Genomic DNA, 24,924 nt, shown 5'->3' with positions numbered 1-24,924 from the left:
TTGTGCTATAGTATTTTTCACCAGCTATAGTATTACTATAGTTTTTTCTGTAGTGCTATTTTATCAGCTATATATAGCTATATAGTAGCCCTATAATATTTCAATAGTAATACTATATATTTAGATCTTTGTAGTGTTCCTATATTATTTTCAATAGTATAACTATAGTATACTATATAGTGTTTCTGTAGTTATTTTTTTAGAACAAACACATTCCTATAGTATCACTATAGCGATGTTATAGCCCTGTTTTAAGGTTACTTATGATCATATACAATGGTTCAGATCCACATCAAATAATTAGACTACAAAACATCAACTGTGAAAAAGGTTACCTTATTTTACACGAATTTCACGCTAAATGTGGGAAAAAGTGACATACGGAAATTGTTCAATTTGTGTTAGTGCTAAATCTGGTAAAACTGATCTTTTATTTTAGAGATGCAAGGGTTTACATTCGGCGCCTCATAGAGAAGGGCTATGGAATGACTGCGTGATATCAGGTTGCAGATAGATCGTTAGATATAAAGAATGCGCAGAACAAACCATAGCGGACCAACGGGCACTGTGTGCACTAACAGCTACAAATAATTCAGGCTAAAGCACCTGTTGTAAAACACTTTATAATGACTTTCAGTATGCGATTTAAAGGTCGACCGCCAATTGCGAAACAAGAAACAACTTCAGCCTCGTCGAAAACGTGAACTCCGAGTCACACAAGCATAATTCTCTCTCACTATAATAGGCTAATCAAAACAGGGGATGCCTCACGCCTCGGGTTCCGCTCTGGCTAGTAAATCAATCACACCGATATCCCCATAGATATGGATATCCCCCCCTCGGGTCTCCCTGCCGCCCCCCCAGCCTCCCCGAGCCCCCCCGGCCCCCCAGCCTCCCCGGCCCCCCCGGCCTCCCCGGCCCCCCCAGCCCCCCCAGCCTCCCCCGGCCCCCCAGCCCCCCCCCGGCACCCCCAGCCCCCCCCGGCCCCCGGTTGGAGGGCCTCGGATGAGTGGAGCTGGAATGTGCTCCAGCTACGTCACCACTGGTCTGCGTTCGACTCCAAACCCAGCAGCCCTCAGATCAGCTCAGCTCCGCTCCCGAAAGTAAACTTACCGTACTTTTAAACGTGGTAAGTTCTCAAATTAATCATGATATACTTTGCTGTGGGTCTTAACGTTACCCCAAAGAATCGACATTTTGCGATAACGTTAGTTAGCCAGGCTAAAGCCCAAGTTACTCGACCCTCAAAGGGTTGCAGCCCTAAGGTAAACTTGCAACCATGTTGCCCGTTATCCCGGGATAACACTGTTGAACTAGTCTAGCTTTCCCTAAACACGATGTGAGCTTCAAGTTAACTAGTTAGCAAGTTTTGATAGATACGAACAAACTTGGTTATAACGCGAATTTACGTCGGATTGCTAGCTAACAGTTTTCCAGCCCAAATCCCACTTCATTCCTGGCTTTCTTTGTTCGGCGTGTCGTGCAGAACTGAACCCGTCTCAACCTGAACCCGTCTCAACTAGCCTAACTCCGCTCTGGCGCTGAGCAGGGAGGAACACGCTAGATAACGTTACCTTACCTTGTTCATCTATTTCTGCAGTACTTCTTTGCCCCCCACAGACCCCAGTCTATCTGAAGGAAAGATAGCTATAGGCTAACGTTAGTGCTGCAGCCTGAGTTATATCTCCGTTGCAGGTCTAGTAGATGGTAGGTGTATAATAGGTATATTTGACACTTATTCAGCTACAATAACCATATTTATAACGTGCTGCACCTACAGTCACAGTGTTTTATAACGTGCTGCACCTCCAATAACAGTTTTTTTCTAATAGTAACAGTGTTTTCTCTCCAGGGAGGCCAGGTCTGTGTCTCCATGGTGACGGGAGGACGCAGCTGGAAGGGGCGGTGCTAGTCCAGCGGTAGAGAGACTCGTCCTTGACTCCGTACAGGCTGCTCACATCCGAGATGGTAAGACGAACAAGGCTTCAACGACGGCAACATTAAACGGTAGATAACCGTTGCGTGTGGTGGTTGTTGATTACGGTTGCAGGTGAATGTGTAGAGGAATCCTTGCTGTTATTACCCTAGTGTAGTGCTGTTATTACCCTAGTGTAGTGCTGTTATTACCCTAGTGTAGTGCTGTTATTACCCTAGTGTAGTGCTGTTACCTCCCTGTTCCTCCGCTTCGTGTTCTGTGATGTGTTTTGTGCGCTGCAGGCATGCAGCAGCACGCTCTGTGTTTTATCGGAGATGATTTTGTGTCGTTATTTTGATAGAATAACTCAGTATTCATGTCTGGTCTTTTTCAGCCATTCTACAACAATGTGTATTATCCTTGGCCGGAGCCCCGAGGGAGCCAGTCGTCAGCTTGCGCCCCCTCCTTACTGAGCTCCCCCCTCAGCCAGCGAGCCACCAGCGGACAGGGGGGAGCGGCCATGTCTACTTCCTCCTCCTCCGCCGCCGCCGTCCCTCCCTTCGCGTTCCGTGCACGGCGTGAGAGCGTGGACTGGCGGCGCGTGGCGGCGGTGGATGTGGAGCTGGTGGCCAGCGAGCTGGACTTCCACACGCTGCAGGAGCACGTCCAGGCCGTGGCCTTCTGCAGCGTGGAGGGCGAGCGCTGCGGCCGCTGCCAGGGGCCCGTGGACCCGGCGCTGCTCAAGCTCTTCCGGCTGGCCCAGCTCACCGTGGAGTACCTGCTGCACACCCAGGACTACCTGGCCGCCGGCCTGGGGGCGTCGGAGGAGCGGCTGTCGGCCGCGGCCCGCGACAGGGACCAGCTGCTGGCCCGGGAGCAGAGGCAGGCGGAGGAGGTCAAGGCTCTGAGCGCGGAGCTGAAACAGAGGAAGAGGATGATGAAGAGCCAGCAGAACATGCTGGCCGCGCGCCTCAGCGGCTGCCATAAGGTACTGAACGCTCGCCTGCTCCAGGGGGTCTGTAGCCATTTGCTTTGTGTTCCAGGCTGTCAGCCCCCCCACCACCCCCCCTTCCTCTTGCTATCACACCTCCTGATCCCCCCTTTGTTTTATTGTCTGTGTCCCAAGCTGTGTGTGGAGCAGCAGCTCTGCTCAGTTGTCATTAGGTGTTAAGGACGTAACGGGAAGAGGTCATTCACTTTCCTACATTCATGTTGTCCCAGTAGACATAGAATATGGCCAATTTACTGGGATGGCGAATTCAATCATTATCAGCCTTGCTTGCTTGTGGACCCCAGCAGATGGTGTCAGCTGGTGATAGCCTAATTGTTTTTTTTTAATCCACTTACAAAAGAGTGGCAAGCGTGGCCCTCAAGATGACTGATCCCCACCTCCCCCATCCTCATAAATATTCCCCCTTCTAGACAAGTGCCATTTTCTTTGCTGCACGGCAGTATGTAAGGTTTTCGTAAGTGTAAACATTTTGCTGTATTGCTCTGATAAATCGAGAGGGATGTGTGTTTGTCTTTGTATAATGCTGTTTGGCTACAGCAGTTACATTAATGATAAAAACCCCAAAACCATGAGGCTGAAGCAGGCTGAATTGGCCCTGGTTTCTAGGTCCTACCGTACCTAGCTAGTAGCAGGCTAATAGTGCAGAATGTTACTGCAGGTTTAACCTTAGTTTTCTATCATCTGGACACATATGGTAAATGGACTGCACTTACATAGTGCTTTTCTCCAATGGCCTCTCATTCACCCATTCACCAACACATTCACACACCAATGCCGGCAGCTACCATGCAAGATGCCAGCCTGCTCATTGGGAGCAATTTGGGGTTCAGTGTCTTGCCCAAGGAATGAATGAATGAATGAATGAATGAATGAAAGTTTATTTTCGTGTCATGTCCGAGGACCTATCCCTTACAGGATTATAAGACACCTTAAACAATAAACAAAAGTTACTATCACATACACTTCTCACGGGTTGCAAGCTACGCGTACATTACACCAGACAATAACAGAAAATAAATAAATAAAAAATAAGTCTTTCGTCAGAATCCAAAATAAGTGCATCACATATAAGTTCTCTTTGTTTATCCCAAGCTTTCTCTAAATATTCTGCAAGTGCAAATACCCTATGATCAAAAATCTATTTTAGTCTCTGCATCACTCAACCACATCAAATCAATATTTTTACATCTCTCAAATAATTTTTGACGCAACTTATGATATAAGGGGCAATAAAACACAAAATGGAACTCATTCTCAAAGTCAATATTACAGTAAACACAAATCCGCTCTTCCTCGGTAACCCCCGGTAACGTCCAGTTTCAAGGTGCAGAGGCAAGATCCCAGAGCGGAGTTGGGCACATAATGATCTTTGTCTTTTGGATAATGGAGCACAAACATTCTGGAGGATGAGGATGTACTGGCTGACCAGGCCTATGCTGTTCACCTGACTGAGAACCCTTGTTGCTAGGTGAGAGATCTGTGCTGGCGGAGGCGTCGATGCCCTCTGAAGCTCAGTTGTTGACAGAACAACATGTGACCAGGAATGGGTAACGTCATGTTGGTTGTTTCGTAGGTAAACATGTTTAAGAGAAAAATACTTTTATATTAGTTTTATAAAACTAGATATTAGTTATCCCCAGTCTACCTCTCAGAATTGTTCACACTAGCTGACCTGTATAGGCTCTTTACTGCAGAGCATAAATATATACCCAAATAAGCCAAATAATGATCCGTTTGAGATAACCCTAACCATACAGACTTTCTCTCTTTTTTCTCACTAGGGTTGCAAATTTCAAGGAATTTCATTAATCCATAACTGTTAACCTTAACAAACGATAGTCGATTAACTGATAAGAACGTCCCACGCTGGACTGCGCTTTGCTCGCTTAATTTTTTTGTCTTCTTCCGCTGTGTCGTTTAAATTTCCCGGCATCCCAATTAGTCTTCACTACATGGCGTGGCGCCCTCATGTGCAGTCAAACCCTAAATCATGATTACATTTCACGCCCCCGTTGATAACGTTCAGTTATCAACGTTAAGTTCTGTTCCATTAACAAGCAATTAATCGAGTAACCAAATCTTACTCGAGTAAATTCTTATTGGCAATTAATTGATAGTCGATTAACTATTAACATCCCTATTTCTGACACTTCAGGACAAGTGAAAAGATGCCAAAACGATCCCACACAGCACACTTCTGTCTTACAGTGACCGACATAATTAAATTTCACTGATGATTTCCAAAGTTATTCCAGACCAGCAATGCAATTATGTCAAACAAGGAGTTCCTTATTGTATGTTTGAGGCAGAGAGAGAAGAACATGACAGGCTGAAAGCAGTGAGCACTGAAAAACAAGCAGCCGCAGCTCCAGAGTGGGGTTCTCTGTTCTCTCTCTCTCTGTCTGTCACTCTGTCTCTCTTTCTGGCACTCTGTTTGTCACTCTGTCTGTCTCTCTGTCTGTCACTCTGTCTGTCTGTCTCTGTCTGTCACTCTGTCTGTCTGTCTCTGTCTGTCACTCTGTCTCTCTTTCTGGCACTCTGTCTGTCTGTCTCTGTCTGTCACTCTGTCTGTCTGTCTCTGTCACTCTGTCTCTCTGTCTGTCACTCTGTCTGTCTGTCTCTGTCTGTCACTCTGTCTGTCTGTCTGTCTCTGTCACTCTGTCTGTCTGTCTCTGTCTGTCACTCTGTCTGTCTCTGTCTCTCTGTCTGTCTCTCCGTCTGTCACTCTGTCTGTCTCTCTGTCTGTCACTCTGTCTGTCTGTCTCTGTCTGTCACTCTGTCTCTGTCTGTCACTCTGTCTGTCTGTCTGTCTGTCTGTCTGTCTCTGTCTGTCACTCTGTCTCTGTCTGTCACTCTGTCTGTCTCTCTGTCTGTCACTCTGTCTGTCTGTCTCTGTCTGTCTGTCTGTCTGTCTGTCTGTCTGTCTGTCTCTGTCTGTCACTCTGTCTGTCTCTGTCTCTCTGTCTGTCTCTCTGTCTGTCACTCTGTCTGTCTGTCTCTGTCTGTCACTCTGTCTGTCTGTCTGTCTGTCTCTGTCTGTCACTCTGTCTCTGTCTGTCACTCTGTCTGTCTCTCTGTCTGTCTCTGTCTGTCTCTCTGTCTGTCTGTCTGTCTGTCTCTCTGTCTCTGTCTGTCTCTCTGTCTGTCTCTGTCTCTCTGTCTGTCTCTCTGGGAGTGAGCTGGGCTGAGGAGGTCATTTAAGGTCATTCATGCTGTACTAGGAAAGGAAACCCACATCACAGTTCACTGGTGTTTTGTTTGCCTAAACCGTTTTCCAGTGCTTTGAGTTTGTCTCTCAATGAAAAGTGCTTTATAAATATAACAAATTATTATTATTATTATCATCATCATTATTGTATTTTTATTTTTTTTTAAGAAAGGAGGAGCTCAACTGCCGGCTTCCATTCGGCGCCATGGCAACCATAGACCATAGTGTTGGTGTTGAAGGATGAGAGCCAGAGGTCTTTCTCTGCTGTCCTTCTCTGCTCTCATGAATGATATGACAAATGCACTTTGAAGCACAAGCATATTTGTTACAGTCTTATTGATTTAATATGTCTGGTGTCAGTAATTGTAATGATGTCGGGGGGTAACAGTAAAAATGCCTTTGCTTATTTTTCAAATCTTTGAATCAGTAGGCTAATACACATTATTCAGTCCACACAAACTGTGCCTCAAAGCCTTTGCAAAATATTATGGGAACAAAGATGTAATGACGTGCTTTTGTTTCTCCCTCAGTGTCAACATTGTGATAAAGCCTTCATGAATTCCTCCTTTCTCCAGAACCACATGCAACGTCGTCACCCAGAGGAGTATGACATGCGTAAGTCCACAGCCTTAGAGGGAGGGAGAAAGAGAGACTGGGAGAAAGAGACTGGGAGAAAGAGAGACTGGGAGAAAGAGAAACTGGGAGAAAGAGACTGGGAGAAAGAGAGACTGGGAGAAAGAGACTGGGAGAAAGAGAGACTGGGAGAAAGAGACTGGGAGAAAGAGAGACTGGGAGAAAGAGACTGGGAGAAAGAGAGACTGGGAGAAAAAGAGACTGGGAGAAAGAGAGACTGGGAGGAAGAGAGACTGGGAGAAAGAGAGACTGGGAGAAAGAGACTGGGAGAAAGAGAGACTGGGAGAAAGAGACTGGGAGAAAGAGAGACTGGGAGAAAAAGAGACTGGGAGAAAGAGAGACTGGGAGAAAGAGAGACTGGGAGAAAGAGACTGGGACAAAGAGAGACTGGGAGAAAGAGAGACTGGGAGAAAGAGAGACTGGGAGAAAGAGAGACGGGGACAAAGAGAGACTGGGAGAAAGAGACTGGGAGAAAGAGAGACTGGGACAAAGAGAGACTGGGAGAAAGAGACTGGGACAAAGAGAGACTGGGAGAAAGAGACTGGGAGAAAGAGAGACTGGGACAAAGAGAGACTGGGAGAAAGAGAGACTGGGAGAAAGAGAGACTGGGAGAAAGAGACTGGGAGAAAGAGAGACTGGGAGAAAGAGAGACTGGGAGAAAGAGACTGGGACAAAGAGACTGGGAGAAAGAGAGACTGGGAGAAAGAAAGACTGGGAGAAAGAGAGACTGGGAGAAAGAGACTGGGAGAAAGAGAGACTGGGAGAAAGAGACTGGGAGAAAGAGAGACTGGGAGAAAGAGAGACTGGGAGAAAGAGAGACTGGGAGAAAGAGACTGGGAGAAAGAGAGACTGGGAGAAAGAGAGACTGGGAGAAAGAGAGACTGGGAGAAAGAGAGACTGGGAGAAAGAGAGACTGGGAATAAGAAAGATTGGGAGAAAGAGAGACTGGGAGAAAGAGAGAGACAGAAGGGTTTGAGAGTAAGGCTGTTGAGTCCGGTAAGTTGGTACGATGCAGCCACACCAGGTATTATATCTATCAACAGAGGCCCAGGTATCCTTAGTGTAATATCAGTGAGAGACTTGCCTTTCACCTGGTTTAAATCTGACTCATCTTGTCTTTTCCCTCCATTTTAACTGTGATGTCATGCTGGATGTGTTAATCATGCCTCTCTTTGATCATTCTCTTGTGCTCGTCTCAGAGCTTGGCTCAGAGCAGGCGAGGAAGGCGGAGCTTGATTCTCTGAGAGAGGAGGTGCGCGCTCTGATGGAGCAGCTGAGCCAGCGGCAGCAGGAGCTCCAGATCAAAGCCACTCAGGTGAATATGACTCGACGACATAGAGTAAGAACTGACAGCTGGCTTACATTATCCAGTGTGCCTCAGAGATGTTACACAGGGCATTAACAAGCTACATCTACTCTACATGCTCTAACCTCACACAGAATTAGAGGTTAGAATAATAGCATATAAATAAAAAAAAATCAATTCTATGTAGCAGCTTTAATCTATGTGTTAAATATCTGAATTGATGTATTTGAGTCAGTATCCAGCTATCTGTTAAGTCTAGTGCAGGCCAGCCAGGGTGCGTGCTGCCTTTCGACTGTTTCGAGTGTGTTTTTCTACTGTAGGAGAAAGAGCAGAAGTCCCTGTATGAGGAGCAGCTGAGGAAGGAGGTGCAGCGATGGAAAGAGGTTGAGCTGGAGCAGATGAACAGGAAACTGGAAGACACCACGGGAGGCCTCAGACGAGAGATGGACCTGATCCTCAGGAACAACGTGCAACTTTCTCAGGTGAACACACCCCTCACTGTAAAAGCATAGCTCTATAGCTCTGCTGTCATCGGCTCATCTCTGTCCTGGCCCCGCAGTGGTGGAACGAACTGCCCACTGACGTCAGGACAGCAGAGTCACTAGCCATCTTTCGCCGCAGGCTCAAAACTTACCTCTTCAAGAAGTACTACAACGATCCTCCTTCTCAAGCACCTATTGTATTTTTAGTTTGCTACTCTTGCACTTTGCCTTCAGCACTAGAATGTGCTCTTAGCTACTTGTTTGATGTTTAGAAAGGAGATACACTTGCAAGTTCTGGTGAGTAGTACCGTAGTACACTGACCTACATCATATGCAATTATTCTAAGTCTCTTTGGATGAAAGCATCTGCTAAATGACTTCTGTAATGGAAATGATGTGATGTGCTTGCGTCCAGCAGAGTCAGGTGGCTCGTCAGGAGCCGGCCCCCAGCCCCGCCCCTCGCCAGGCGGAGAGAGACGCGGATCAGGACAGGGAGGCCGTACACCGGCTGGAACACAAGCTACACAAACAGGTGGGCCAATCCACGCTCAAGGAATATAGACCACTAAACTACCTTTTAAGAACAATACCCCAAACTCTGAATACGTACCTTTAAATGTGTACACCTTTTTCCAGGATGAGAAGTGGGAATCTAGATTGCAGAAAATTAAGGCTGAACACGAGAGCGAAAAGAATCAGGTAATTCCTCTGATATTCTGACATTGAAACGTTGCAAGGAACATCAAGACTTCAGTTTAGGGGCGATAGGACAGTGGTATCGTCCATCGACCATGATTGACAGCCATGGTGGATGCATCATTATGTGACAGACAATATTTGGCCTATATGAATTTGAGTAGCGCCGCATAGCAGAGTCGCAGGACAGCATAAAAGCAGACATGCCAAATTCCTGTTCCTAAGGCGTCAGATATGGGGGAACTGATGTCTGATTAACATGCCTTTTGTGACAGATTCTCTGTATCTATCAAGTTGTTATAAAATTGTTATTTCCCTTTTATTCCTCATTTCGCCATTAGGCTATGGTTTGCTGGCCCAGCTTGTAGGCGAGTCAGACAGCTCAGGGCAGGACAGCAGGGCGACAGGCCAACGGGCTGATTGTTCTGTAGCGTAAACCCTGGTGTGTGGTTGAATGCAGGAGAGCAAGGTCCAGACAGCCGACTAGACACCCAGGAGAGAGCACTGAAGTTGCAGAAAATATATGTTTCTGGCCACACTGGCCTTCTGTAACAGACCCTTCAGCCGTTTTAAAAGCCCCCAGATACGATGCTATGCTATATCAGGATGTTTGGACATGACGATGGGACTAGTTGGGTTATTTGTTGAGTTGTGATTAGGGGTGTAACAATATATCGCGATACAGAAACGTCACAATACGTATCGTCAAGGTGAAAACAATATTGTGATATGTTTATTGTATATCAGTGAACACTGGCTACACAACGCTGGTAACAAACATGTCTTTTGTCTCTAGGCCTATCCATGATATTACAATAGTTAAGCTCTAAATTCACAAAGTGTATTGGAGTAGAAATGTGGAGAAATGCACTATTGGTGTGAACAGCAGCGCTACTGCAACGCTTCACACCTGCCCTTAGTGTATCGTATCGTATTGTTATGGTCAACCCAGTATGGTGTATCGTGAGGTTAGTGTATCGTTACACCCCTAGTTGTGATGATTCTGGTGCTGACTGGAGCCTCTCCCCAGCTGCACAGAGAGCTGGCCCGGCTGCAGGCCTCCATGTCGGAGCAGCAGGAGAGGAGCCGGGGGCTGAGGCACGAGATGGACCAGCGCCTGCAGGAGAAGGAGCTCACCATCCTGGCTCAGAGACAGCAGGTCAGTCCGCACCCTGCCTCAGAGACAACAGGTCACTGCACACTGCCCAGTGAAGCCAGGAGAAGAGCAGGTCAGCACAGCACACTGCCCAGTGAAGCCAGGAGAAGAGCAGGTCAGCACAGCACACTGCCCAGTGAAGCCAGGAGAAGAGCAGGTCAGCACAGCACACTGCCCAGTGAAGCCATGTGGGGGCGCCACTCATTCAGAAAAGTCTGTATCGTTGCTGGTGGTTGGATGTGTTATGTAGTCTAATAGTATGTTAGTTGTGGCCCTAGTGACACCAGACTGATGGCCACTCATTGTATAGCGGTAGTCAGAATGTGCTGGAGTCGTGCTCACCTTGGACGAGGGTATCACCTGCAGCAGGGGCTACATTTCTACACGCTAGAGGCCCCTGGTATATGAGCTGTTACTGTAGGCCTACAGTAGATATGATATTTTTGACTCTAAACACCAAACCTACTTATAAAGTACTGTTTCCTACCACAGGAAATAATACTGGTCACTTTTGTCAAGTCGGGGCAGCATGAAAAACGGGAGATTTCTTTAAACGATTTTTCTGCCCCGAATTGAATATCCTGACAGTTGAGAATATAAGATATAGGAATAGTAAGTGATGGTAACTTCTGCTGTGAGGGTGAATCCAGTCTGATGCCTGGAGTCTGCTGGGAGCAGCTTGTGAGGCCCACACTCCCAGATCAGGCCTATGAGATTGAATCATGGTTCCTAAACCTGCGCTGTCATCAGCAGCTGTAGCAGAGCCAGACCCCAGATCCCTCTCCACCTATCACAGCAACATAGACATATTTAAACGCTTGAGATTTACTATGTGGTTTCACGAGCTTGTCATTAACTGACTCTGATTTCACAGATAAAGCACATTGCCAGTACACCAATCAAAACAGTTGAAGTTCCAGGTATGCACTTTACTTACTGTAATATGGATTTTTATTTGTATTCTCTTGTGGGGAGGTTGTGTTGAGGGATTGACCGAGTCTTCTGCTCTGTGTTTCAGTGATAGTCACTGCTCCAGTCCCAGAGCCTCAACCAAAGAGAGTGGTGTGTGGTAAGTTACTAGAATAACATCGCCGCCCGACAGTTGCACACTCAAAAGACAGATCAAGATGTCGCCCTTATTTGATCCTCACGGTGAAATGACATGTCTTCCCATCGTTGCACGCCCCTCACTCGCATGGCAGCTAAGTTACACAGATCCACACCTCAAGGCAAGAACCACACCGAACACTCAAGTCAGCAATGTCACAACAACCAAGACACTAGTGTTCCATCACCATCCCCCAAGCTCTCACTCCTGTAACCTCTGACCTCCCTGTGCTGTCCAATCAGAACAGCCGCTCCCTGCTCCTAAACTGGATCCCATAGAGGAGCTCTCAGAGGAGAAAGGTAACGCTGTGTGTTACTATGGCAGCAGCACCTTGTTACGTGCATGCTGCTATGCATGGATGTGTTGGTCTGGTCTGGTCTGGTCTGGTCTGGTCTGGTCTGGTCTGGTCTGCTCTGGTCTGGTCTGGTCTGGTCTGGCCTGGTCTGGTCTGGTCTGGTCTGGCCTGGCCTGGTCTGGTCTTGGTCTGGTCTGGTCTGCTCTGGTCTGGTCTAGCCTAGCCTAGCCTAGAGTAGCCTGGTCTGGTCTGGTCTGGAATGGCCTGGCCTGGTCTGGTCTGGTCTGGTCTGGTCTGGTCTGGTCTGGTCTGGGTCTGGTCTGGTCTGGTCTGGTCTGCTCTGCTCTGCTCTGGTCTGGTCTGGTCTGGTCTGGTCTGGTCTTGGTCTGGTCTTGGTCTGGTCTGGTCTGGTCTGGTCTGGTCTGGTCTGGTCTGGTCTGGTCTGGTGTAGCCTGGTCGGGTCTGGTCTGGTCTGGTCTGGTCTGGTCTGGTCTGGTCTAGCCTGGTCGGGTCTGGTCTGGTCTGGTCTGGTCTGGTCTGGTCTAGCCTGGTCGGGTCTGGTCTGGTCTGGTCTGGTCTGGTTTGGTCTACTGTAGTATGGTCGGGCCTGGTCTGACCTGGTCTGATCTGGCCTGGTCTGGAATGCCTGCCATGTCAACTGAAGTTGGCTGTTTTATGACAAAAGTGAAGGGACATTGACCTCCTGTGTCTGTCTCTCTGTGGATCCTGTGGCTGCTGTTCATCTCAGGCCCGGGACTCATACGCGTGGAGAACCAAGGAGCACACGTGCTCAGCTCTCTCTAGTATTCATGCTTTTCACGCTTGCCTGCCTCATCTGAAAACCAAAGCCCCGTCATTTGTCGTGATCTTATTTTAAAATTCCGCATGCAACTCGCATGGACATCAGTGATGATTCAAAGTCCAAGTTTGTGTGCATATACGTGTATCTTAAGGAAGGGTTTCTCTGTCCGTGGATTTTTATCCTTTAATGAGTAGTATTTGTGAGTTGTGTCCCGTCTGTGGCTCCTCCTCCAGACTCCAGCAGTGTCTCGGAAGAGCAGCCCGAGGTGACGAGGCCTGAGCAGAAACAGGAAGTGAGAAAGCAGCCGGTGGCGGCGGCCAGCGTTCTGAGGAAGAACCCCAACATCAGGAGGGAGCTGCGTCCGGCTCTGGAGCAGGCGCTCGCCGAGAAGCTGGAGGCCCTGGGCGTCAGACCGGTACCCGCTATGCCCCTCTGCTCATTCTCAACCCCCAGGCTGGAGTCACACCAAGCAGCTTTTAGCTTTAGTTGCGTCTTGGTTTCTTCATGCACCATCCCCGGCGAACTTAATTTGCAACTTGGTTGCATCCAGTTGATTGAACATTTTAAATTTTGTGCAACTAGTTGCGAGAAAAAGCCAATCAAATCTGACATTTGACATTCCATCTGAAGCAAATGATCAGCTGGTTACCATTAGGGATGCCGCAAGGTGGATTTTTCCCCACCGACTAATAAACCCATGACAACACCGGTATTACCGTTAACACCGTCTGCATTAAGAGAGCGCTTAGTTTAATCTTTGACGTTAGATCTTTGCCTTAATTTGAACAGCACTGTTGTGTATTATTAAAGCGCTTCTAAAGAAGCACAATGTAACGTAACGTTTCTATCTTACTTTACTATGATTGTGCATTTGCAGGCAAGCGTGGAGGCATACAACGGCAAACTCAGGATACTCATGACTGCACCTGAGCAAATCTGCGTGGTTATGAATGGAACACTGCTAGGCTGCTAGAATAGGCTGCAAGAATAAGCCAGCTAGTTTATGGCAACAGCCAGTCCTCGGTGGCGAGGTTAGGGATAAGATGGATGACGGCTTGCGTGTACCCGAGCTGACTTCATCTAGCCAACTAGTTGACATAATAGGCTTACGTCAGGGGTGTCAAACTCAAACTGGCTTGGGGCCACTACTGGTATTGTAATATCATAGGAGGGCCACTTCAACATTTAAGTACAACAAGAATGCTCAATATTTCTGGTGTTTTTTATTTTTAACCAAGACTATAGAATTGGGTTTTATTTCAATTTTATATGAATGGGTAGCTTGAATAGGTATGAAACAACTACAAAACATAACTACATTTAAAAAAAGAATTTAGTGGGCCGGACTACATTATATTTTTGACATGGGCCTGAGGGAGGGGGGAGGAGGGCCGGAAATGTCCCCCGGTCCTTGAGTTGACACTGCTGGCTTACGTGAATAGTAGTATGTCATTTGGAGGTAGGATAAAACATCTCTTTAAAAGTGACATCATACATACATTCTTTAAAAGAACAATCAATAAAGCCCTTCTAGTTCAACAAACAGCCTCCCTCTCCCATTGTAAACAGCGCAGGCTGACAGCTCTCTCCCCTCCCCTCCCCCCTGACAGCTCTCTCCCCTCCCCTCCCCCCTGACAGCTCTCTCCCCTCCCCTCCTCCCTGACAGCTCTCTCCCCTCCCCCCTGACAGCTCTCTCCCCTCCCCTCCCCCCTGACAGCTCTCTCCCCTCCCCCCTGACAGCTCTCTCCCCTCCCCTCCCCCCTGACAGCTCTCTCCCCTCCCCTCCCCTCCCCCCTGACAGCTCTCTCTCCTCCCCTCCCCCCTGACAGCTCTCTCCCCTCCCCCCTGACAGCTCTCTCCCCTCCCCTCCCCCCTGACAGCTCTCTCCCCTCCCCTCCCCCCTGACAGCTCTCTCCCCTCCCCTCCCCCCTGACAGCTCTCTCCCCTCCCCTTGTAAACAGAGTAGGCTGACAGCTCTCTCCCCTCCCCTTGTAAACAGAGCAGGCTGACAGCTCTCTCCCCTCCCCTTGTAAACAGAGCAGGCTGACAGCTCTCTCCTCCCCTTGTAAACAGAGCAGGCTGACAGCTCTCTCCCCTCCCCTTGTAAACAGAGCAGGCTGACAGCTCTCTCCCCTCCCCTTGTAAACAGAGCAGGCTGACAGCTCTCTCCCCTCCCCTTGTAAACAGAGCAGGCTGACAGCTCTCTCTCCTCCCCTTGTAAACAGAGCAGGCTGACGGCTTCCTCTCCACTCGGCAGCTGCTCTGTGCTGCGTGCGCACGCGAAGGGGCAGACACACACACACTTGTTTCATAGTAGCGGTAATTACTCTGACTATTGCATTGATAACTCGCTTAGTTTATTTTACAAATATGAGTTTTTTTAATTTGATAAGTGGGCGCTGATTATTAAATTAACTAAATGGGTAAAACGACGGTGGGGGGAAATAACGGTATGGTGGTAAAGTAATGACTGATACACCGCAGATGCCGTAACACCGGTAACACCGACAACCGTGGCATGCCTAGTTACCATGGAGATGGCCGCTAACGCAACACCCAAGTCTGTCAACGCTGTAGGAGACTAAATTGGTTTGGGTGTCATTGGGTACATCCATCCATTCATGGAGTAAAATTACTTTTGTTATGACTATAACTTTTATTCAGATAAGTTATGAAATTATTACCTAAACTGGAGAAAATGATTGCTTGTCGAAACTTAATTTGAGTTGCTTTGTAACGGTCAAATACACAAAAGCTACGCCCTGAAAATCTACAACAGGGGGGCTGTACAAGCAACAACAAAATGGTGACTGTTTGCAGCATCTGATGGTGACTGTGTCCATGTGTGTTTGCAGGGTCTGATGGTGACTGTGTCCACGTGTGTTTGCAGGGTCTGATGGTGACTGTGTCCACGTGTGTTTGCAGGGTCTGATGGTGACTGTGTCCATGTGTGTTTGCAGGGTCTGATGGTGACTGTGTCCACATGTGTTTGCAGGGTCTGATGGTGACTGTGTCCACGTGTGTTTGCAGGGTCTGATGGTGACTGTGTCCACGTGTGTTTGCAGGGTCTGATGGTGACTGTGTCCACGTGTGTTTGCAGGGTCTGATGGTGACTGTGTCCATGTGTGTTTGCAGGGTCTGATGGTGACTGTGTCCACGTGTGTTTGCAGGGTCTGATGGTGACTGTGTCCACGTGTGTTTGCAGGGTCTGATGGTGACTGTGTCCATGTGTGTTTGCAGGGTCTGATGGTGACTGTGTCCATGTGTGTTTGCAGGGTCTGAGTGGCCTGAGAACCAGGGAGTACAGTGAGCTGGTGGCTAAGCTGCACTCGGAGAGAGAGCGCGTGGCGAGGGAGGTCCCCGACTACTGGCGCCACCGCCAGAACCTCAGCCACAGGCTGGAGCTGGCGCTGCAGGGCATGAGGACGGGGAAGGACTCCGCCCAGGGGCACCGGGCCAAACCTGGGAAACCCAGCCAAGGTACCAGTGACAGAACCATGAGTACCGTTCTGGTGTTTAAGATACCAGTGAGAGAACCATGAGTACCGTTCTGGTGTGTAAGGTACCAGTGAGAGAACCATGAGTACCGTTCTGGTGTGTAAGGTACCAGTGACAGAACCATGAGTACCGTTCTGGTGTGTAAGGTACCAGTGAGAGAACCATGAGTACCGTTCTGGTGTGTAAGGTACCAGTGAGAGAACCATGAGTACCGTTCTGGTGTGTAAGGTACCAGTGAGAGAACCATGAGTACCGTTCTGGTGTGTAAGGTACCAGTGAGAGAACCATGAGTACCGTTCTGGTGTGTAAGGTACCAGTGAGAGAACCATGAGTACCGTTCTGGTGTGGAAGACCATGAGCTTTGTTTGAGTGCTGTTCAGTTGACAAGTTTCACTATTCTTATTTGTTTGATAATTAGTTAGTCTCAGTATTGTGCTTTGTGGTTACATCACACAGGCCTGACCCCTTTAATGGTTCAAGCGACAAGCTGCTTGTACCATGAATTGTTTGCATTTTCATCACCTCTTTTAAGTGTCCATAAACACAGGTGTCGCTCATGGAATTCTTTGCACCAGCAGTGGTGGCAGGGAAGCTTAAAAAAAGAAAAAAGATAATTAGGCATTAGTTGCACACAAACCAGCAGGAGGCATCACGCCTGGCAAACTGCCTTAACAGTGTGTATCTACCTGTCTGCCCACCTATTCCATAATAACAGAGAGAGACATGTAAAATGGCTAAAATGTAAAGAGATGATTTTCCTGGCCAGGCTTGCTTGTTTACAAGAAAACGGATGTGACATGTATGACCGGAAATCCCGTCCTCGTACACTGAAGTTCAATCAAACCTCCGCGGGTAGTAGCTTGTCGCATTGTGACATTTTTTTGGATGTGCGTGACATATCTCTGCGGCTTCTCTGCGAACGCCACAGACTCTTCATGAAATCTTGGCAATTCATTGGTTTCGCAGTGATTCAACGTAATGTTTGCATCTGGAGAGAGACTAGGCAAAGCGTAGCAGCAGTCTTGCGTTCACCAGAATGAACAGCGGGGTGAAATGTAACAGTGCTCTGCTGCCTCTTGTGGCAAGTGGTTGGTGCAGCTGAAGATGTACAGGAGCTTATGAACATAATTATCAGGAACATCTGCTGTCGTTGTTGTCTGCGTGTGTGGGTGTGCGTGGGTGTGTATGTCTGTGTATGTGTATGTGCTTGTATGTGTGTGTGTGTGTATGTGTGTGTGTGTACATGTGTGTTTGTGCGTGTGTGTGTATGTGTGTGTGTGTACATGTGTGTTTGTGCGTGTGTGTGTGTGTACGTGCGTGTGTGTGGGTGTATGTGTGCGTGTGTGTGCGTGTGTGTGTGTGTGTAGTGTCTCAGAACAGGCCGCGGTCCAGCAGCCTACCTTCCAGGGTCACACAAGTGATGTCAGGACCACCGGCCAATCAAGCTAACACCCCCCAGCCAGCCCCCCGGACCAGGACCAACACCCAGCCCAAGACCTCCACCCCCAGGTACGCTCCCTCTCATGACTACAGGGCTGAACGTTTCTCCTGGTTCAGTCACACCTTGAGGTTCATCCAATCAGGTGTCAGTTCTTCATGCTTTGGGGTTCGTCTTCTTATCATCTAGAATAGTAAATCTGTGTCAGTCTTTTGCATATGATTGTTGGTTGTGATATTATTTCAAAATTAGTTTAAGTAAGTATGTACAGTACTGTACAAAAACAAGAAAATATTTGCTTGTAAAACACGATATAAAACATTGGAATAAACACAAATAAACATGAATACAAAACTAGAAAGTACATGTGAGGTGGGCTAGCTGCTGCAGCTGTATGTAACAGCTACTGCTAGTACCACCATAGGAATCCTGAGAACTTGCAGAACATTTCCATGTATAATATGTCCGTATAGCTTAAACACTGTAGGCATGGCGACAAGTTAGAAAAAGGGTAAAAATGCAAAACTAGCAGCTCAAAAGTTAGAGAGCGTTGCCATACGTTTCAATGGGGAGCGCAGTTATCGAACAAATCGTCACACAGCGAAAACTACTGTATAAGTCACACAGCTTAGATACTTACATTGTACGAATCAGCACAGTTGTGTGAACATTTCAATATATAATATGTGTATGAGCTGTTAAAACGGTAGGCATAGCGACAAGTTAGAAAAAGGGTAAAAATACAAAATTAACAGCTCAAAAGTTAGAGTGCCTTGCCATACGTTTCAATGAGGAGTGCAGTTGCCGAACAAATCATCATACAGTGAAAACTGTAAGTCACACAGCTTAGATACTTGCATTGTATGAATCAGCACAGTTGTGTGAACATTTTGATATAGAATGTGTGTGAGTGTTCAAAACTGCAGGAGTGCCAGCAGTTTACAAAATGTGTGAATATTTTCAAAACAACTGCTGCCACCACTCTAAAAACAAAGTTTCTGAACATTTCAAAAGCAGTTTCAAGCAGTTTCAATGGGACAAAAAATAGTTTTAAAAGTTACATTTCTAAAAAACTATTAAAAATATCAAAAATCTGAATACATCCGTTAAAGAGCTAAACATCGTGAACATTTTAAAGTTTGAATGAAGTTTCTAGCACAAAGTATGAAGAAAGAAAGAAAGAAAGAAAGAAAGAAAGAAAGAAAGAAAGAAAGAAAGAAAGAAAGAAAGAAAGAAAGAAAGAAAGAAAGAAAGAAAGAAAGAAAGAAAGAAATTGTGGGAATATCACAAGTTGGGCAAGCTAGCCCACCTAAAAAGTTATACAAATATCTTAAGAATAAAAAACTAACTGTACATGGTGTAGGTTGGCAGTTTGAAGAGAATCTGAGGCACTCTGTGAATAAAAAAAAAACCTCTATTGAATCATTGACCAAAATATGAATTTCTTGTTTTTAAAAGAAGTTGGTATTTTATGTGGCCTCCCTTAGAACACAAAATTCACTTTGGTACACTGCTGTGTCATTTTAGTAGTCCTGTGGTAAAGGCTTCCCAAGCTTATTGCAGGATTAAACATTTTATTATTATTAATGTTTCTATGTATTGACTGTAATGTTATATAGTGTTTTTACTAGGGAGGCACGATAAATATCGGACAGATAATTATCGGGCCGATATCAGGAATTATGACGTTAAGAATAGCTCCGATAAAAAAATGTAAAAAAAAGCTCTGATAATAAAGCGGGATTGCGTAGCTTGCCATTACTGTATTGTATGATTAAGAATAGGTCTGTTTGATTTCTTTCTTGGCTCCGCCCGGTTTGTCTGTACTATGATGTGGATGGATTGGGAAGTGGGAAGTTTTTTTCTTTTGAGACAAATCAAGCGTTCCTTTTCTCCTGCCTGTCGTAAACTTCCCCTGCAGAGAAGCTTGGTGTAAATAAACACTCTACTAAGGCTAATGTTTACATTTGTTATTCATTTGAAAGAGAGAGAGACTTTTGTTTCCATTACTTTATGGAGTATAGCATTTTAGCAGTACAACAACCTAGCATCTGCACTGAATTGTTTATCTGCTAAGAAGAGTGATTCAGTAGTTCATTCACTGTTCAGGGAAATACAGAGGACTCGGACCAGTTTATTTGAAGAAAAAAACAAATGTGCAGAGACAGAACTGTTCTTGGTTTTTGTTTTGTTAATGGAAGTGATGTTTTTTAAATCCACCTTTGTCTACCAGTCTTTCTTACCTCCAGGTGTGCAAAAACTACAGGTGAATCTACATTTTAAAACGAATAAATATAAATATATTATCGGTTATCGGTATTGGTCTTGAGAAGCAGGAAGTTATCGGTATCGGCTTGAAAAAAATAATATTGTGCATCTCTAGTTTGTACGAGCAAATAAACACTCCAGATAAATTGCTTTAAACAATTTTCTTAGGGGACCTAAGACTTTTGCATAGTACTGTATATTACGTTTCTAAAATACTGTCTGTTTCCCAAGGACGCCACCTTTCAGTTCAGACGAGGAGTCTGAGGAGGACGAGACGGAGGAGGAGGAAATGAAGGAACAACCTCACAAACACAGACATCAACACCAAGCCCCTCAACCGAGGACCACACAGTCTGAACCCGCACCGGCCCGGGCAAGGCCCACCCCTGCTAAACCAGTCCATGCTCACACCAACCTGGCCCAACACATTCAGCCTCTCTCACCCGAACCCCGGCGGCCCCCGGGCCCAGCGGTCAACACCAGCAGTCCTGCAGTCCGCACGGCCAAGAGGGCGGCCACGGCGGTGGAGAACGACGGTGAGTGGACGGAGGGCAGCGAGATGGAGGAGATCCACCTGGACCAGCTCCACCACTCCAAAGACCACAACGGCAACGTGGAGAAAACCACCAACAGTAAGAATTTGTTTTTCAATAATGACGACGAGTCTTGATCTTGCCACCTTTGATTCCTTCTGCTTTAGAAGAAATGTACTCTGTATGAAACATTGATGTTCTCTGGTATTTATATTAAACATTGATGTCCTCTGGTATTTATATTAAACATTTATGTTCTCTGGTATTTATATTAAACATTGATGTTCTCTGGTATTTATATTAAACATTGATGTTCTCTGTTATTTATATTAAACATTGATGTCCTCTGGTATTTATATTAAACATTGATGTCCTCTGGTATTTATATTAAACACTGATGTCCTCTGGTATTTATATTAAACACTGATGTCCTCTGGTATATATATTAAACACTGATGTCGTCCGGTATATATTAATTAATAATCTGCCTGTCTACAGATAACCAGATCAAGGACCTGACCAAGAGCCTGGTGAAGCAGCTGGCCGACAGAGCACCAAAGATACCAGTAGGGGGCGTGAGCACCTCACCAGAGAGCAAGGACCTGGTACGGGAACTGAAGGTGAGGAACCCAACTCTGCGCCTTCATCATTAGGGACTGGTCTGTGATTCTGAAAAGGGCTTGTGTTTACAATGTAAGAACAACAGACCCTTTGAGTTGATAGCTGGTGAAAGTTAAAAACACAACATCTTTCCAGAGTGGGCAGTCCCACCACACACACACACACACACACACACACACACACACACACACTCACAGCAGTAGTCAGACTCAGAGGACGTTGCAGCGCAGAAGCGCGCTCCTGTGCTCTGCTCCTCTGCGTTCTGAGCTGCGGTTCTAACCTCCCGTGTCTCGGCCATGCTCGTGTCCCAGTACCCGGAGATGGATGAGATCAGCGAGGACTGGGACGTGTCGTCCCTGGAGGAGCTGGCTGTCACGGGGCCATCAGAGCCCATCGCCCCCAGCTCCGCCCCCGTCAGGAAGAGCCTGGACTCCTCTGGGACCAGCGTCTGGAGCACGGCCCCCGGGAAGGCACAGAGATCAGGTCAGCTCTGGACCCTAGTCTCAAATCACTGTACTACTGTGTAGAGCACTTTAAATAAGCAGTATCACAGAAGAGGGAGCGCTGTTAAATTGAATATCAGCACGGTTTTGGGTAAGAGGCAGCAGGCTTCATTAAAGTGTTCTACACCTGTGTTTTTGGAGAATGAATCGTGCTGTGTTTGTGGGTGTGTTCTGTAAAATAGGTAAATGTGTATAGTAATGGCCGAAAGTGATTCTTTATTTTTTTTTATTTTTTTTTTTTACATTTTTTATTACGCTCTTTATTTAGATGTCCTTCAACAACATCATAACACACATCAAAACAGAGATAGATAGTAAATAAATAAAATAAAAAAATCCATCTAGAGCATCTGACTTTAGAACAGACCGGCTAAGAATCCTGCCCATTTTTTCCCTATATGCAGTCCATTTATCCCATCGTTGGTCAAGAGTTCCTGCTTTAATCCGTATGTAATAAGTCAGCTTCTCCATGTGGTATATTTCTTCAACAACGTCCAGCCATTGTCTCAGTCCAGGTGGCTCACTTTTCAACCAACTCCTTGTGATGGCCTTTTTAGCTGAGAGTGTTAAGATTTTAAAGAGATAAATGTCCTCCTTCTGAATTATGTCATCTGCTATCAGACCCAAATACACAATCCGTGGGTCACTGGGAATCCGTAACCAAAAACCTCTGCCAGCATTCCAACTACTCTCTCCCAGAATGTTTTTATCTTAATACTGGACCAAAAAATGTGTGAGTGATCAGCATTCATCTGTCCACACTGTCTCCAACATTGCTGCTGCTCACCTAGGTATTTATTTTTAACATTTGGAGTAATAAAGAAGCGGATTATATTTTTCCATCCGAATTCACTCCATCTTTTAGAACTAGTAGAAGTATGTTGCGTTCTACAGATGGAATCACTCTCTGACAGATCAGTGGTCAATTCCCTTACCCATTTCAATTTCACGTACATTGTGTTCTTCCCATTTCGTTTTTGTATACATCTGTATAATCTAGATACTATCTTTGTAGGTGTTTGTTCGTATGCCCCTGTAAATACTTCAATCACTTCATTACACTCTTCTGAAAGTCCTTCTTTAATATCTGTGTCATAAAAATGCCTTAGCTGGAAATAAACCTATCCCTATTTTCTAAATTGAATTCTTCTTAAAGATTTCGAAAAGATTTAAAGGTCTGACCCTTTTTGAGTGTACAGCCAGACCAAAAGTTTCCTATCTCCAGCAGACTTATATTTTTTCACCACTTCATTCCAAATTTTTTGTGTTTCTTCCACAATGTAATCATCACCCTTTTGATCTGCAAATTCTGCCCCCCCCAGCCTGACCCGAGGAGGAGATATTATTATTTATTTTTACCTACTATTAATGACTGTGTATGTCAGCTTCTCTCATACTCTAGTGAAATCCGACTCTGCTGCGCGTGGGGGAGGGGGGCAGACACTCAGGAACAGTGATTACTAAGCATTGATAACAGGCTTAGTGGGGGGGGGGGTCTGACTGACTGACTGGCTGACTGACTGACTGGCTGGCTGACTGACTGACTGACTGACTGACTGACTGACTGACTGACTGACTGGCTGACTGGCTGACTGGCTGGCTGGCTGACTGACTGGCTGGCTGACTGACTGGCTGACTGACTGACTGACTGACTGGCTGACTGGCTGGCTGACTGACTGACTGACTGACTGACTGGCTGGCTGACTGGCTGGCTGACTGACTGGCTGGCTGACTGGCTGGCTGGCTGGCTGACTGACTGGCTGGCTGACTGACTGACTGACTGACTGACTGACTGACTGGCTGACTGACTGACTGACTGGTTGGGAGCGAAAGCTGCTTTGCTGAAGCCACAGTGGGCACAAAACACGATTTGAGATCTTTTATGTTGTTATGAGAAGTGTACAAATATTTTAGGTTCTTTATGAGACTGTGGCAGGTAATTAATGGGAAACACTGAAGTTGAATTTGAATTTCTCACACGTGATGAAGTTATGTCTTTGGTTGGCCGGAACGAGCCTACTACTAGTGTAACCTGATATGACCAACATGGCAGCACGTACACGACACTCAGCATCTCTCCAGATTCTGCAGATTAGCAGTTAACTACCTACCTGTTTTAAGTCTGCTCACACAGAGCAGCTTTGCATACTTATCACACACCCCGCAATAAATTGTGGATATTGGTTTACACAACTCAGACAAATGTATCGGTGATCTCTGGCTCAACACTGAGATCATGGAGACACCGGGTGCTATCACCTGGCTCTGTAGGCGGCGTGGAGAATGTTACCAGTCCAGCCGTATACTAACTAGGCTTTAACCTGCTCTGGTTTGTATGTACAGTACGTTAGTGTCTACAGTATTTACGTTAGTAAGCAGGTAAATAACAGTTGTTTTCTGTGTTTGTTTTGATCATCTCAGGAAACAGCAGCACCCTGAAGAGCAGTCTGGTCTCCATCAGTGATTTCAGCGACTCGGATGATATATAACTATATACTAATGATATATAACTGTATACTGTTTGTATACTGTACTCTTGATATGGGACTGGTCTACAATAATATCCATAGAATTGCTTTGGAAGACACGTATACTGTAGTATTGTTTCCATTGACAAACTTGACTGACTTAATAGTCATCCTCTGCCTTGTGGCAGTTTTCAGTATTTGATTTTTATAGATAGTATTTATAGAAGTACTTAAGACAATTCTTATTTTTTTTACACTCCAATTGAGGTACCTTTTCATCAAGGTACTTTACAGTATGTGGTAATGTGTTGTCAAAAGTTCCAGGGTTTGTACATGAAATTGGTAAGACATTTGTATGTGTTGTGACAGAAAGTAAGTATATGTGTCTTTGTATCCAAAATATTTATACAAGGAATTGAACAATGTTTTTGAAATCATATTGGTACATATTATTTGACTTTTGGTCACTTAAGCAAAAATAAAACAATCATACTGTATTGTTTAAACACCTGAGTCACATTAATGTCCATTTTATACAACGGTTAGTTCTGGTTCTGCATTCTGATTGTCTGGAAGCCGTGTTAAAATACTTTGTAACACACACCTGGGACCGCATATCATTCCATTTTCAGTATTAATGCGCCTCCCATTTGATCCAAATGCATTGTAGTTGTTGTTTTTTTCCTTTTGTTAGGAGAACTATTTTGCTCGGCGGAATTGAGGGAATGATGCTTCGTTGTGAATAAATCTTAATATTTTACATTGCTGTGTGTTTATTTTACACTAATAGATGTAGTAACCGTTGTATAAAAGCAATAAACCACTCGAGGCCATGTGTTATAGTGATTTTATAACAGCGCCCCCTAGCTGTTATAAAATCACTATAACACACGGCCTCGAGTGGTTTATTGCTTAATTATACAACCATTTAGAATTTGAGTCCAACCTAGCTCATTTGTAACCGAGTTAAATTGTTACCCAA

At 45.9% G+C, this 24,924-nt stretch overlaps 1 protein-coding gene across 1 annotated transcript; it reads left to right on the top strand.

Moving 5' to 3' along the window:
* Positions 1–1,948: 1,948 nt before the first annotated feature.
* On the top strand, positions 1,949–24,262 carry dzip1 (DAZ interacting zinc finger protein 1). The gene is made up of 18 exons (XM_084453584.1): positions 1,949–2,007; positions 2,310–2,903; positions 6,666–6,750; positions 7,968–8,083; positions 8,395–8,556; positions 8,972–9,088; positions 9,193–9,255; positions 10,283–10,411; positions 11,283–11,328; positions 11,427–11,477; positions 11,759–11,815; positions 12,847–13,028; positions 15,889–16,093; positions 17,479–17,620; positions 20,049–20,449; positions 20,849–20,970; positions 21,283–21,454; positions 23,896–24,262. Exons 2-18 carry the CDS (start codon positions 2,436–2,438, stop codon positions 23,961–23,963), a joined length of 2,586 nt encoding a protein of 861 aa, XP_084309710.1. The 5' UTR covers positions 1,949–2,007; positions 2,310–2,435; the 3' UTR covers positions 23,964–24,262.
* The last annotated feature ends 662 nt before the right edge of the window (positions 24,263–24,924 follow it).

Source organism: Borostomias antarcticus (assembly GCF_949987555.1).
Source record: "Borostomias antarcticus genome assembly, chromosome: 19".
NCBI lineage: Eukaryota > Metazoa > Chordata > Actinopteri > Stomiiformes > Stomiidae > Borostomias > Borostomias antarcticus.
This window is presented reverse-complemented; position numbering and strand designations above follow the sequence as displayed.